Below are 15,687 nucleotides of genomic sequence, written 5' to 3'. Positions count from 1 at the left end.
TGGGACCTCTGGAAGGGGGCGGGGCTTCACGTTCACGCTGCAGGCAGTTTCATAGAATGTCTTTCTAGAAGTAACTGGTCTCTTCGCAATGTATCCTTAGATCGGAGGGATCAAAGGTGACCCTGTGACGTTCGGGGAGGCTCTCTGGGAACCCAGCCTGATCTTCGCTTTTGCCCACTTCGATGGGATCCTGGGCCTCGGTTTCCCTTCTCTGGCGGTGGGAGGAGTTCGGCCCCCACTGGATACGCTGTTGGAGCAGGGGCTTCTGGAGAAGCCAGTCTTTTCTTTTTACCTCAACAGGTATTGCGCGGGTTGGGGTATCTCCATATCTATGGGTCCTAGCCCCCAAAACATCACCTTCAAAGAAGTCTGTTATTCAGTACAGGAAGTCCTATGTCCTGACAGGAAGACAGTCTCCCCCACCCCCAGCTTTCAGGAAAGCACTTACCCAACATAGAAAGCTGAGAAGTCACACATCTTATGTGACAAGATGTACCAAAGACACTCACCACTGGTTCATAATGCCTGAGGTTTCCCAATCAAACAGGAAATTCCATGCCTAGGCCAACTCCACTTGAAGAGCTCTTAGGTCACCCTAAAGAGAGCTCACATTGCAGTGGAAAATGCAACAGGAGGTAGGATGACCCTTTACCCACTCTTAAGAACTGCAGCCTTATGCTCAGAAATCCCCCTCACAGCCAGGCATGACGGAAAATGCCCGTTATCGCAGCACACAGGAGGCAGAAGCAGGAGGATCAGGAGTTTAAGATCATCCTCCATTACATAGTGAGTTTGAAGCCTGACAGGGCTACAGGAAACTCTGTCTCAAACAATCAAACATGGGGTTAGAGAGATGGCTCAGCAGTTGAGAGCACTAGCTGCTCTTGCAGAGTTTGGTTCTCAGCCCCCATATGTCGGCTAACAATCACCTATAGCTCTAGTTCCAGGGGATCCAACGCCTTCTTCTGGCCCCAATAAGCCCCAATTTGTACATAAAATACAAATACAAATCTTTGAACAAACAAACAAAAAAGACCCACTCATCACCCAGGAAGCCTCTGGCCTCCCTCCCAGTGACCATAACACATAGTCAGAAAATACGGTGCCCACAGTCACCCAAACACCCAACCCACTCAGATGTCCTTCCTTCTTCCTAGTTGACCTCCCATGCCTTCCCCAACCCTTCTTCCTGTCACTTCTGGCCAACTGATTATGCCTAAGGATTGTGTATTTATTTCTCTTGTAGTACTAGGGAGGGAATCCAGAGGCCCTACACTGAGCCACACCCCAGTCCCTCACTGAGGTATGCTAGGCAAGGGCTCTACCACTGTGCCACACCCTGCACACTCTTTGTACCTTTTATTTTGATACAGGCTCTAAGTTGCCCAGTTGACCTTATACTTGTCATCCTCCTGCTTCAACCTCTGGAGTAGCTGGGATCACAGGCCTGTGCCCCCAAGGCCAGGCTGGTGTTCCTTCACTCTTGCCTTCCAGTCTCAACATCCAGGACCTGCCCACATCCCTCTACCCCATCCGTGGTCCCCTCTGGGTTGGCAGGTGAAAGAAAGGTCGGCCTCATACAACACTCTGCCTCTGCAGGGTTTCTGAGGGTTCTGATGGAGGAGAGCTGGTCCTGGGGGGCTCAGACCCGGCTCACTATATCCCTCCCCTCACCTTTGTGCCAATCACCGTCCCTGCCTACTGGCAGGTCCACATGGACAGGTAAGGAGCCTGGTTTCATGAGGCTGGAGTCGGGGGTCTGGACTCCTAGGACCCTGCCTCTGATGACCTTGTTCCCCCTTACAGTGTGAAGGTTGGCACGGGGCTGTATCTCTGTGCCCACGGCTGCAGTGCTATCCTGGACACAGGCACATCCCTCATCACAGGACCCAGTGAGGAGATCCGGGCCCTGAATATGGCTATTGGGGGATTTCCCTTCTTAGCTGGGCAGGTGAGACACATTCTAGGTGTGGGGTGGGCTGTGGAGGCTGATGGAGCTGGATGGTAGACTTTGGGTGGGATGCTGAGGTCTGAGGGAAGGAAGCAGGTAATTAGGAGGTATCCAAACTGAGAGTTTGAGTGACACGGTAGCCAGTGGGAGTAAGCAAGTGCATCCTAGGTGTGTTTTGAGTGACTGGTGGTGGGTGGGGCATGGGGGAGTATCAATTCCTGAAAGCCTTTTCACTCAAGGCCCAGAATACCTGATTGCTCAATATAAGCTTTACACTAGAGCCCTAGAGAGCTAGAAGAGACACTTGAACAGGGCCAGAATCTCTTACCTTCATCATTCATCTTTTCCTTAGTATCTCATTCAGTGCTCAAAGATCCCAGAACTTCCCCCAGTCTCCCTCAGCCTCGGAGGAGTCTGGTTTAACCTCACAGGCCAGGACTACATCATCAAGGTAAGCAGCTGTCATAATGACATCAAAGTAACAGATGTGGTAGTTTGTTAGGGTGGAGCTGGGACTCTGAGTCCGCCAGGAAACCAGGCTAGCCTCCAATTCACAGTGATCCTCGTGCCTCTGCCTCTGGAGGGTGAGATTAAAGGCCTGGGCCACAGTGCGTGGCTTCAACTTTGCCTTCTTTTCCTTCCTTTCCTTCTTTTAAAATTACCTTCATTTGGGCCGAAGAGATGGCTCAGCAGTTAAGACCACTGGCTGCTCTTGCAGAGGACCTGGGTTCAATTCCCAGCACCCACACTCTAGTTCCAGGGGAATCCAACACCCTCTTCTGACCTCCGAAGGCATTGCATGACAAGGGTGCAGTTACATACATGCAGGCAAAACACTTATACACATAAAATAAAAAATATATAGAGAGAATTACGTTTTATTTTGTGTGCATGTGCATGTGTGTTCAGGAGCTACAGAGTGTGTGTAGGGTCAGAGGACAACTTGCAGGAATTGGTTTGCTCCTACCATGTGGGACCAGGGGATCTAACTCAGGTCATCAGGTTTGGCGGCAAATGCCTTAATTAGCCGAGCCATCCTGTTGGTTGCCTTTCTTTTTTTGAGACAGAGTTTTGCTATGTAGCCCAGGCTGGCCTTGAACTCTCCATCCTCTTGCTTCAACCTCCCCAGGGCTGGGCTCACAGGCCTGCTCCAGCATGTCAACACTCTTTGGCTTCACTTGTGTGCAAAGGGCAAGGCGAAGGGAACAGTCAAGGCCGGAATCCGTGACACCAATGACCCAGTGTTGTCGCCCTGCAGATTCTTCACAGTGACTTCGGCCTCTGCTTGTCCGGCTTCCAGGCCTTGGACATCCCCAAACCAGCTGGACCCCTCTGGATCCTCGGTGACGTCTTCTTGGGGTCCTACGTGGCCGTCTTCGACCGCGGGGATAAGAAGAGTGGACCCCGCGTGGGCCTAGCTAAGGCTCGGTCAAGAGTAGCTGGTCGCGGAGGGGGCGAGGCCGCGCAGGCGCAGTTCTCCAGCGGACGCCCTGGTTAGGGTGCCCGCGCACGGGATGGCCACGGAGATCTGGCTTTCCAGTAAAGAAAAAAATAAAAATAAAAAAAAAATATCCAGGCCCGGCGTGGTGGCGCACGCCTTTAATCCCAGCACTCGGGAGGCAGAGGCAGGCGGATCTCTGTGAGTTCAAGGCCAGCCTGGTCTACATAGTGAGTTCCAGGACAGCTTGGGGCTACAGGGAGACCCTGTCTCAAAAAGACAAAAAAATCCAGTTTCCATTGAATGAACCCACCTGGGTCACTTTGTCACTTTCAGGAAGAGAAAATGAATGTTCTGGCCTCTGGAGTTAAGAGAAGGAAGGGAAGAGAAACAACCTATTTAAGCAGGGTGCATGGCAGGGAGTAGGGCGGGAACTACAATTCCCATGAAGCTCTTGGCCTCCACAGCCTGTATCAAAGGCCTGTGTACCGCGGAGCATCACGGATGTTGTAGTTCATTTCTTGTTCGCGGTTCATCTCAGCGGCGGGGGTGGCCACAGCCACAAGCGTTGAGAGGCGGCGACAGGTCGCGATGACAGCGACAGGTGGCTTTGGGGGTGAAATCAGTAAAGGGTTCCCCATCCATGTTTTAAGGAAAGGGGGTCACCAATTCTGAGCTCTACACTTCTCCCTGGGGATTCCGGGACCCCTGGGTCGGCCATGAAGGCGGAGCTTGAAGCCCCCGGGCTGGGGCGGGGGGAGCAGGGGCTGCCCCTTCTCCCGTGGTGATGTCACAACTCCCCTCCGTGGCCTCTAGCTGCCCAGAGCTGCTGGGGCTGGGTCACCCCTCCCCCATCGCCAGGTTTCCCCGCCCCCTCCATCCCCTCTGCGTCTTGACCTGGGGTGAGTACGTGGGAGGGGGCGGAGGCTCCAGATCTTGGGGGCGGAAGACAGCTTAAAGCCCTTAGAGCAAAAGGATTCCCCACTGGAATCTGAGCTTGGAGGAGGGTACAAAGTGCTGGGGGGGGAGGTTTCTTAAGCAGTGTCTCCACATTCTCCGTTTTATTGAGACTATTGGATTTGGCACCGAAGGGATGGGATGGGGATTCGGAGCAGAAAACATCCTAGAAGCACAGGAAGGGCAGACTGGTACCCAGTGGCAGGGTATGGGGGAGGGGACAGTGGGGGGGGAGCGAGGGGGGTAATAGTGGTAAGGAAAGGACTTAAGAGGGCGGACATCCTCCTGGTGTCCCCTCGCTCAGCCTGGACTCTGGTCTCTGAGCATAGCTGTCCAGGAAGCCGAGCCCCAACCAGTCTCTAATCGAGTAGCGATTTCCGGCCGACACGCCCCCCACCCCACCCCCCGCCATGTCCTGGTGAGGTCTTGGGAGTGACGACACCCAAATTTCCCAGGGCTCTGGGGAGTCTTGTTCTTCCTGAGACGCCTTGCCTGCCCTCTCTCCCCACCTCCCTAGTCTCGGTTTCCTTCCCCCAGCCTCCTCCTCACCACACCTTCTGACTTCTGCAAAAATCTCTGATTTATTTGGTAACTGGATCCCGTGCCCTGCTGTCAAAAGCTGGAAGTCAGGGTGGAGGTGGGGTGTGACCGTGGATGGTGACTTAGGCCCTTACCCCAGTTCCTACCCTGGCCCCTGCTCCAGCCTGCAACCCGACCCCAACTGGCCTGGGAACCCCTTCCCCAAAGCTTTACAGCAAGAGGTACTACTTCTCCCTGAGACATGCCAGAATTCGGGGTTCGGAGGGGTAGGAAACGCCTCTGTCTTTTCTCTGCCTGATGGGTCCATCAGAGGCTTGAGAGCTTCAGAGGATGGGGGACCCTAAGTTTCCCTCCTCTGACTGCAGGACAGGCCCCAATTCTCCAACTGCAGTGATGCAGATGGGGTTAGACTGAGTGTTGGAGAAAGAGAGAGAGAGAGAGAGAGAGAGAGAGAGAGAGAGAGAGAACAGAGGACAGAGACAAAAAGAGAGGGGGAGCAGAGGCCCAGACACAAGAGTTACAGAGACCTGGGGGGGGGGTCAGAGACCTAGAGAGGGGGAGAGACAGAGACATAGAGAGAATATGCCGGGCGTGATGGCGCACACCTTTAATCCCAGCACTTGGGAGGCAGAGGCAGGCGGATCTTTGTGAGTTCGAGGCCAGCCTGGTCTACATAGTGAGTTCCAGGACAGCTGGGGCTATAGGGAGACCCTGTCTCAAAAAGAAAGAGAGAGAGAGAGAGAGAAGAGAGAGAATACACAGAGGACAGAGACAGAGACCTAGAGGGGGGAGTCAGAGACCTAGAACGAAAGGGACAGAGACCCAGAGAGAGGAACAGAGAGAGAGACTTAAGACGGACAGAGACGAAGACCCAGAGAGAGACAGAGACCCAGAGACAGAGGGGGACAGAGGAGAGAGAGAAGCAGAAACCCAGAGGAGGGGGGCAGAGACAGAAAGACAGAGAGAGACAGACGGAGACGGAGAACGAGAGAAAGACAGACTTAGAAAAGAGGGACCAGACACCCAAAGCTGTCGGAACAGAGGGGGCGAATCTCAGAAACACCATGGAAAAGGCGCACAACAGGTACAGAAGCGGGGTCAGGGTGGGGTGGGGATACGAACCCGCTTGGCTACCGCAGCGGGAGGCGGCGGGCCAGCACCGCCGCAGCCCCTGACCCGCCCTCTTCGCTCCCGCAGGCGCCGCCTCCCACCGCAGCCCCCGCCGCAGCTGCTGCACCTGCGCACTGCCGCCCCGAGCCCAGGAGCGCGCGGGGGGGGGGGAGGGCGGGACTTTGCCGATTGGAGGTGGTTCGCTTCGCTGTGGCGCCGCCCCCCCCCACAACCCCGTCCCCTTCCCCCTGACCTTGCCCATCACTGCGGGGTGGGGGCGAGGGGCTCTGGTTCTCCCTGCCAGTCCTGCACCCTGTCCTCACTGCACTTACCCATCTCTGGGCCCTCCAGTCCGCACAGTGTAGTGTCTGCCCCCCCCCTGCTTTCCTACAGCTGTTGGACGCTCTTCCCCGCCCCCTAAGTCCTAGTAGACCATTCCCCTCCTCTCCCCTCACCCCGCCTCTCCATTCCTCGTCCTTCCCCTCTGCTCAGCGTAGTGGATTCCAAACCATTCGGGTCCGGCATCCATCCCATCAGCCTGGAGGACTCCTGAAGGCGCTGGTTGCTCTCCATCCCCTTAGCATCCCACTGCTATCCTGTATCCCTACTCCACCCCTACCCCCTCAACTGTCACTTTTCGGGTCTCACCTCCACCTTCAATTCCCCCACCCCCGAGGTAAAACCCGCCCTTTCACTGTCCCGGCCCAATCAGGAGTATTAATGTTCTCGCCCCTCCCCCCTCCCGACCCGTCCAGTCTGTCACTCAGCCCTGCCCTCTGCCTGTCCAGTCTAGGTCTGGCCTGCTGGGGCTTTAGGCCCGGTGGGTGACCTCTTTGGTTACTTTTTTTGTTCCTTTCGATTTCTCCTACTGTGGTCCCTTCCCCTTCAAAAAAATCCGATTAAGTCTCCATATATATGGAGACACCATACACACACACACACACACACACACACACACACACACACATTGAGGCAGAGTCGCTGGCAGCCCAGGCTGGCCTCCATCTCTCTACACAACAGAGGATGCCCTTGAACTCGTGACCCTCCTGCCTCTACCTCCCCAAGTGCCAGGATCGCCGAGGTGCACCGCCACACCCAGCTCTTTCCCATTTTCCCGGTGCTGCTGAGCTAGGCATTTTTAGGGTCCCCTCGACGCCCCGCCCCTCCTCTGCGGAATATCCAATCACCGAGAGCCCTGAGCAACCTCACCTTCTCCAGCTACGCTACTCGAGAGTCCGCCTAGCGTTGGCTCGCCCAGACCTATCAGTCGGCCTCCTCCCCTCGGATCCCCGCCCCGCGGCGCTCGGTCTCCTCCACCTCTCCAATCACACCTGTCCCCGCCCCCTCCAGGCCCGCCCCGGCCATGCAGCGCCTCTTCCCAGCCAATCATCGCGGCCTCTCCGTCCGGGCCCCGCCCCGGGCGGCCCCGCCCCTCCCGCCCCGCCTCCCCATCCAATGCTGAGTTCAGTGTGCGTGTTGTCCTTCCGCGGGCGCCAGGGGGCCGGCAAGCAGCATCAGCAGCCGCCGCCGGCGCCACAGCCACCAGAGTCCCCGCCGCCGTCCCCGCAGCGTGCGCAGCCCGACACCGCTGCGTCCCCGGCGGGTCCCCCGCTTCCTCGCGGGCCCGGGGGCCGTTGCGCCGAGCCATGCCCCGGGCTGCCGGCGGTGGCCATGGGGCGGCACGGCGGCGGCGGTGGCGACAGTGGTAAGATCGTGATTAACGTGGGCGGCGTGCGCCATGAGACGTACCGCTCCACGCTGCGCACACTGCCCGGGACGCGGCTGGCCGGGCTGACCGAACCCGAGGCTGCCGCGCGCTTCGACTACGACCCGGGCGCCGACGAGTTCTTCTTCGACCGCCACCCGGGCGTCTTCGCCTACGTGCTCAACTACTACCGCACCGGGAAGCTGCACTGCCCGGCGGACGTGTGCGGGCCGCTCTTCGAGGAGGAGCTGGGCTTCTGGGGCATCGACGAGACGGACGTGGAGGCCTGCTGCTGGATGACCTACCGGCAGCACCGCGACGCGGAAGAGGCGCTCGACTCCTTCGAGGCCCCGGACTCCTCGGGCTCCGCCAACGCCGCCAACGCCGGGGGCGCCCACGACGCGGGCCTGGACGACGAGGCGGGCGCGGGCGGTGGCCTGGACGGGGCGGGCGGCGAGCTCAAGCGCCTGTGTTTCCAGGACGCGGGTGGCGCCGGGGGACCCCCCGGGGGCGCGGGCGGCGCGGGCGGCACATGGTGGCGCCGCTGGCAACCCCGCGTGTGGGCGCTTTTCGAGGACCCCTACTCGTCACGGGCCGCCAGGGTGAGCGCGCTCTCTGAGCACCCCCTACCCTTTCCCCAGCCCTGTCTTCTAGGCACTCCCCGTGTCGTGCCCCCCACCCCGCCCCCAGAAGCCTTTCCTTCTCTCAGCTGGAATTTCCTGCACCTCTCCAAACACATTCCCTCCTTTCCCAGCCGCCCTGCCACCAGGTCCTCCAAAGACAGGGCCCTCTCCCACCTTTAGCGTCTCCCGGACTTTCCAAACCCCACCTGGCTGCTCCAAGCCACCCTCGATCCTTGGAAACTTACCTCTGACAACTCAGAGACCTTCCCCAAGCCCTCAGAGTGTCCTGGCCCTCCAAACCTCCCGTTACCATCCCTTGGACGCTTGGACCCTCAGAAGCCAGTCCTCAGTGCCTTAGGTCGTGGGGACACTGCCCCCCATTCTCCCCCCTCCCAGACCCCCGAAGCTGTCTATTCAGTTGGTTCTCTTTAGTGTCGTCCCCCGTCCCACTCCCCAATTCCCCCTGGGCCCAACTCTTAGATCTCTCTGCCTCCAACACTCGGTCTCCAGGTTGGTTGTGATCTTTCACTTTCAAACAAGACTCCCCACCGCGGAACCCCCTGGGCCTCCCTCCCTGAACCCCCAAACTACTGGCTTTAGTTAGGACAGTTTCCCCATACTGTGGCTACTACTCTGTCTTGGGGCATCCTCTCTTCTAGAACTCCTCTCTCTTCAGATCCTTCATCTTCTACCCCAACTGCCTGCCAAGGATTCCCCACACTGTGCTGAGAAAGGCAGTTACTTCCCGAAATCTGGTCACACTTCTTGCAGAGTCCCACACTCTCTTTACTCACCAGCACCCCCAGTATCCCTTTCCCCCCAGTTGCTCTCTTCCGACTGCACACAGCACTCTGTCTCTGGGAACCCTCCACTTCCACACCCCACCCAACTCCAGTTCCTTCTCAGTATACCAAATGACTGTTCACTGTTTCTCACCTCAAACTTTGGGACTTATTCCTCTCCCACTCCCAAGTCATCAGCCCAGAAACTTCTGAAGGTAGCTCCAATTCTTTGTCTCCTGTCTTGGGTCCACTTCCCCTGCCTAGTTCTCCTCCCCCGGCCTTCCCTGGAGTAACCCAGGACTTTCCAGTCCCTCCTCTCTCCCGGAGCCTCACCTCCCTCAAAATCCCCAGATTCCCTCCAAATTCCCTCCTGGTTAGGCTCCTAAGCCCTTGGATACCCATACCCTCCCCGAAGTTCCCCCAAGCCTATCCTAAACTTCTCCCTGTGTATAAGACTCACCCCACACGCCCCCCGCCCCGCAAGAGAGTATAGGAAAAGTTAGGAGAGTAAGTTCAGGAACGGAGGGGACACTGGCAAAAGTGGGGGAAGGAGAGGGATCCAGGAGCCCCCTTCCAGCCTCCCGAGGGGGAAGCCCAAACCCCGGAAGAGTGAGTGCGCCCCCCCCGCCCGCTGTACCGCGTCCTGGGCCGGGAAGGACGTGGAGCCGCAGTGCCGCATTCGTGCGGTGGGGGGGGGGGTGCGGGGGAGGGGGGCCGGAGAAAGTTTAGTCCCTGGGAAGCGCTGAGTTGGCGACATTTGGGGTTCAGTGGGGGGAGGGGGTAGTGCGAAGAAAAAGGGAGCGAGAGAGACGTGGCCCCGGATGCCCCTTCGGGCCTCGGCGCATCTCCTGCCCCACTCGGTGACCTGGGGCGCCCTCCCCTCCCGTGACGTGACCCTATTGAAGGGTGCTGAAGCTGAGATGGCGTCTCGGTGATGGTCACGCTAGGGTACGGAGGTCATTCTTTTATTTCTTGCACACGTTTTTTCGAGTATCCGAGGTGTGCCGAGTGCTTTCCAGCCTTCGGGCAGGGCTGCTTGGAAGTTGGGAAGACTGGCCAGCTCCCACAGGGTCCGGCCCCCCTGCAGCCCTCTCCCTCGCCTCTTTTCCTTCCCACAGAATCTCGGTACCCTCCCATTGCTTCTACTTTTGCGTCACCCCGGGGTGAAGGGTAAAACCGGCCCTGCAGCCGTGCACTGCGGCGCGGTGCCCACCTTCCCTCGAGCCCCCGGGGAGGGAAGGAGTTAAGCGAGCTCCTGGCGCTTGGGCCTCTCGCCTTGTGGCGGTTGGCACTGCGGCTGCGCAGCTGGCTTGCAACGCTTAAGCCTGGAAGGGGTTAAGGAGGCGCCTCGGTCACTGCGGCTGCGCACTGCGGCGGGGGAGCTGGCCGCGGTGCTGGCCGCCGCGCGCCCCGCTACCCGGCCCGGCCGGCCCGCCCCCACCGCGCAGCGCAGGATGCGGCACCGCAGTGGGGGCGGGGAGGTACGGGGCATGCGCTCTGCGGAGGCCTCTGGCCTTTTCCACCACTGCGGAGAAACCGAGAGGGTGCAAAAGTGGTCCATGCTGACCCCGGCCCAGACCACCCTAAGGCTAAGGGGCCCTACCTCGGCTGCCTTCTCAGGTCCATATTTAAAGTCCAGCCCCCCAGTCCATGCCTTTGCCCCACCACTTCCCATCTTACGGAGGAGCCTCCTCTTCGTTTCTACACCCCTCTTTCCCTTTCCAGTCCCCTCCCCCTTTTCCTATCTGACGAAACAGCCATCCCCATGGCCTTGATCTGTAGCCTGCTTTCTCCCAGAACTTGACTCAGCCCCTCCTCATCACCTTACCCTGTGTAGCATGACTCTGGGCCCCCTACCTTGACATGGCACAGGCTACCCACCCCCTAGTCCTTGGGCTCTGGCCCTGCCCCAAAATCTAGGCCCCTGGCCTACCTCCCTGGAACCCTCAGCCCTCCCGGGTCCTAACCCTAACCCTAACCCTCTTTACTCTTCCCTGCCTTAACTCTTCAAAGCCTTACTCTAAAGCATGACCCCCCCACCCCACATCTATTCTTTCCCCTGTGTTTCCTGGGGTCCCCATCGAAATCTCTCTTCCCTTCCCAGGGGTCTGGATATTACATTGGGGTCCTTAGATCCTGGCCATTCTCTGACCCCCTCATCCTTGCCCCCCACTAACTGATCAGCCGTACCCTAGTAACAGCTCGGATCTCACTGTGTTCTGGGCACCCTGCCAAACAGTTTTTGGAAGCAAGCCCTCTGCACTCACCTAATCTCCATAACAATCCCATGAAAAAACAAAATTGAGATCCAGAAAGCTTAATCCTTGCTTAAGTTTGACAGATTCAAGCCCAGGCTTTTGAGCTGGGCCTGGTGGCATGAAGGTCTGTCATCCCAGCTACTCAGGAGGCTCAGGCAGGAGGACTGCGAATTCAAGTCCAGCATGGACTCATTAACTAGACCCTCTCTCAAAGTAAAAGCTAGAAAGAGGGCCAGGGATGTAGCTTAGGGGTAGAGTGTTTTGCCCAGCATGCACAAGGTCCTGGGTTCTGTCCCTAGCACTGCAGAAAAAAATAAATCCTGTGTCAGCACCTGCCTCCTCCCTTCCCTTGGCTTCAGGTAGTAGTGCGTCTTAGTCTCTCCTATCCTAGAGTACTTGGACCCTTCTAGGGAACCCCAAATGGAATGTAAGGAACAAGAGGTGGGGTAGGGTGTTCTAAGGGACAGTAAGAGGTCACAGTGCTCTTCTCAGGGTCTGTGGCAGCAAGCCCCTGCCATACAGCACTGTTCCTTTCTTTCCCTGTTTATGGAGGCAGAAATTGCAGAATTTTGGGGTGGGGACACTCGGATTCTCTTCAAATTTGGGTTCTGGAGACTGGGGGAAGCCCCGGAAATGTCCTTAGATTCTGCGGACCATGACTTGTGGGTCACCTCTGCTCTCCCGTCCTCCTGCAGTATGTGGCCTTCGCCTCCCTGTTCTTCATCCTCATCTCCATCACCACCTTCTGCCTGGAGACACATGAGGGTTTCATCCACATCAGCAACAAGACAGTGACACAGGCCTCTCCGATCCCTGGGGCACCCCCAGAGAACATCACCAATGTGGAGGTGGAGACCGAGCCCTTCCTGACCTACGTGGAGGGCGTGTGTGTGGTCTGGTTCACCTTCGAGTTCCTCATGCGCATCACTTTCTGCCCGGATAAGGTGGAGTTCCTTAAGAGCAGCTTAAACATCATCGACTGTGTGGCTATCTTGCCCTTCTATCTGGAGGTAGGCCTGTCGGGGCTCAGCTCCAAGGCAGCCAAGGATGTGCTGGGTTTCCTGCGTGTCGTCCGTTTCGTCCGCATCCTGCGCATCTTCAAGTTGACCCGTCATTTCGTGGGGCTGCGAGTACTGGGCCACACGCTCCGGGCCAGCACCAACGAATTCTTGTTACTTATTATCTTCCTGGCCCTGGGGGTCCTGATCTTTGCCACCATGATTTATTACGCAGAGCGCATCGGGGCTGACCCTGATGACATCCTGGGTTCCAACCACACCTATTTCAAAAACATCCCCATCGGCTTCTGGTGGGCTGTAGTCACCATGACGACCCTGGGCTATGGAGACATGTATCCCAAGACTTGGTCTGGGATGCTGGTTGGGGCACTGTGTGCCCTGGCTGGCGTGCTGACCATTGCTATGCCCGTGCCTGTCATCGTCAACAACTTTGGCATGTACTATTCACTGGCAATGGCCAAGCAGAAGTTGCCCAAGAAGAAGAACAAACACATCCCGAGGCCCCCACAGCCTGGCTCACCCAACTACTGCAAGCCTGATCCCCCACCCCCGCCCCCACCACACCCCCACCATGGCAGTGGTGGCATCAGCCCACCACCGCCCATCACACCACCCTCTATGGGGGTGACTGTGGCTGGGGCCTACCCGCCAGGACCCCACACGCACCCCGGGCTGCTCAGGGGAGGTGCTGGGGGACTGGGCATCATGGGGTTGCCTCCTCTGCCTGCCCCAGGCGAGCCTTGCCCCCTGGCTCAGGAAGAGGTGATTGAAAACAACAGAGCAGGTGAGGCTTGAACTGGGACTGGGGGCGAAGGTGGGGAGGATTTGGGGTACATCTTTGAGGTTCAGGGTGAGTGCTATGGTAGGCAACAGAGTAGAGGTAGAGGACAAACATTTAGAAGAGGGCCTACCCACTGAAATGGGATTTCACTGGAAAAGTTTCTGAACACTGACTGGCAGCTGGGCTCCTCTGAGCTGCCACTGGGCAGAAGCAGCGTTGTGATTAAGTGTTGGGAAAGAGAGGCTCAGAAAGCCAGGTGTGGTGGGGCACAGCTGCAAGCCGAGCACTTGGGAGCTGGAGGCAGGAGGATCATGAGTTCAAGGCCAGCCTGAGCTACACGAGACTGTCTCAAACAGAAAGAGACTCAGAGAGAAGCGGCTCAGGGCAAAACACAGGGGGAGTCCTGTGCCTCCCAAGAGGGGTAGGGACAGGTCTCAGGACTGTCACAGTACGCGAGTGTCTGCAGATAGGCTCAACACCCCAGGCTGGAGAGGGCAGCAGTCTTTGTACTCAGGTGTTCCTGTCATTGAAGAGGAGAGGAAGAGAGTCTGGCGGTGGGGAAAAGGTAGCAGGAGACTGTTCGGGAACAACCAACAGGGAGACCAGAGAGGGACACCTGCAAAACTCAAAAGCCAGGGCCAAGAGGGCTCTGTGGGCAAAACAGTCAGGGTGCAGGGGCACTCTGGTCTCCAGGCCATGTGGGGTCTGCAGAGAAGGACAGTGGAGAGGCCAGGGTTCCCCAGAGCACTCCAGTGAGTCCTTGCTTAGAGAAGAGGCAACCCAGCATGACGGCGAGTTCAAAACCAGCCTGGATTGTATAGGGAGATCTTATCTCAAGAAAAAAAAATTGTAAAGGAGGAGACAGGGCCAGGTATAGTGGTGTATGGCTTTAATCCCAGCACTCAGGAGGCAGAGGCAGGCAGATCTCTTAAGACTGATGCCAGCCTAGTCTACATAGTGAGTTCCAGGCCAGCTAAGGCTCTCAGGAGAGAGAGAGAGATCTCAGGAGAGAGAGAGAGAGAGAGAGAGAGAGAGAGAGAGAGAGAGAGAGAGAGAGAGAGAGAGAGACAGGCCAGGGAAAATGGGGAGAGGAAGCCGACAGGGGCACCTGCCTGTGTGGGTGTTGTGTGTGTGTCCTGGGGGATTCTGTTTCTTGCAGGCAGTGACTTGGGTGTCCTGGAGGAAGGAGGAGACCGCCACCCCTCCAGGTCTTAAGTAGGTCAAGAAAGGGATCCAGGCCAGTCGGCCCCTCATCTTGCTCCCTCAGCCGCTGACCCAGTTTCCCATCCATTAAAAATAGCTTGAGTCAGAACCTAGGGGACCCCCCCTTCCCCTCCCTCACCTGTCACCTTCCCAGCCCTTCCCCACCCTGTCTTCCCAGCACCCAACATTTATCCCTAAGCAACCACTTCTCAACCCGTGACATCCCACTGTCCCCAGCCAGCCCTCAGCACCTTAGGCTGGCTGTGCCCAGCACCATTTGTTGTTGTTTCTGGGGGTGGGGCTCTATAAGTAGCCCAGGCTGGCCTCAGACTCAGGATCCTTCTACCTCAGCCTCCCAACCCATCCTGATGGGATGACAGATGTGCACCACCACGCTGGGCTCACAGCAACCACCTTACTTCCCCCAGATACCCCTTCCTGGTACCAAGCACCCCACTCCAGTTGCCTTCCCCACTCACAAGAGGCCTGCTGGGCACTTCCTCGTGCTCAACTGTGCCCTTCAGCCCATGACTGTCCACACCCTCAGTCTATTACAGTCATCCTTCCCAAGTTCCAGCCCCTCCCAGAGCTACTTCACCAGCACCCCCCTGTACCCCAATGCCCCTGGAGTCTCTTCCCCCCTCCATCCCCCCACCCCCACTTTTTGCTTTTCAATCTCTATGTCTCTGACCCTTACCTCGTAGCTGACCCCCGTCCCAACGGGGACCCAGCAGCAGCCGCACTAGCCCATGAGGACTGCCCGGCCATTGACCAGCCAGCTGTGTCTCCAGAGGACAAGAGCCCCATCACACCAGGAAGCCGGGGTCGTTACAGCCGGGACCGAGCCTGCTTCCTCGTCACTGACTATGCCCCTTCCCCTGATGGCTCCATCCGGAAAGGTGAGCTGCCCTCCAGGAGCTCCCAGGGATGCCCCCCTCCTGGGAACCCTTCCTCTCTCCCCTGCCCAGGAGAGGGAGGAGAGGGGATGGGGGTGGGGCACGACACCTCCCTTCTCCCCTCAGACCCCACCTTTCTCCTTTACCCTGTGCCTGTTTCCTCACCTATCTATTTCATCTCCATCTCCCTTACCTACCCCAACTCTTTGGCCTCTTCCCCTACCCCCAGCCACTGGTGCTCCCCCACTGCCCCCCCCAGACTGGCGTAAGCCAGGCCCCCCAAGCTTCTTGCCCGACCTCAACGCCAACGCAGCAGCCTGGATATCCCCCTAGTGGACGAACCCACCCACCCACACGCACCCCAACCCACACACACTACCCACCGCCCAACACACCGCACTCCACCACATCCACACACTCACCA

General features: G+C 57.9%; 2 protein-coding genes across 7 annotated transcripts in view; both read left to right on the top strand.

Annotated features, from left to right (window-relative positions):
- Nucleotides 1–3,511, top strand: part of Napsa (napsin A aspartic peptidase) — a 9,963-nt gene extending 6,452 nt beyond the window's left edge. The window contains exons 5-9 of one of the 2 annotated variants that reach the window (XM_008845137.3): nt 101–300; nt 1,600–1,722; nt 1,807–1,951; nt 2,304–2,402; nt 3,210–3,511. In XM_008845137.3, the coding sequence (XP_008843359.1) occupies nt 101–300; nt 1,600–1,722; nt 1,807–1,951; nt 2,304–2,402; nt 3,210–3,449 (807 nt within the window). In that variant the 3' untranslated portion in view covers nt 3,450–3,511. The other variant, XM_029569342.1, reaches the window with a different exon arrangement.
- A 3,940-nt stretch (nt 3,512–7,451) lies between these two features.
- Kcnc3 (potassium voltage-gated channel subfamily C member 3) overlaps nt 7,452–15,687 on the top strand; it is a 12,548-nt gene continuing 4,312 nt past the window's right edge. For 2 of the 5 annotated variants that reach the window (XM_008845133.1, XM_008845136.1), the window contains exons 1-3: nt 7,452–8,303; nt 12,060–13,167; nt 15,072–15,266. In XM_008845133.1, coding sequence (XP_008843355.1) covers nt 7,452–8,303; nt 12,060–13,167; nt 15,072–15,266 — 2,155 coding nt within the window. Of the gene's footprint in view, nt 8,304–12,059; nt 13,168–14,323; nt 14,380–15,071; nt 15,267–15,492; nt 15,611–15,687 lie in introns of those variants that run through there. The other 3 variants (XM_008845135.1, XM_008845134.1, XM_029569355.1) reach the window with 3 other exon arrangements.

This window comes from Nannospalax galili, unplaced genomic scaffold (genome assembly GCF_000622305.1).
Source record: "Nannospalax galili isolate Female #2095 unplaced genomic scaffold, S.galili_v1.0 scaffold960, whole genome shotgun sequence".
NCBI classification, from domain to species: Eukaryota; Metazoa; Chordata; class Mammalia; order Rodentia; family Spalacidae; genus Nannospalax; species Nannospalax galili.
This window is presented reverse-complemented; position numbering and strand designations above follow the sequence as displayed.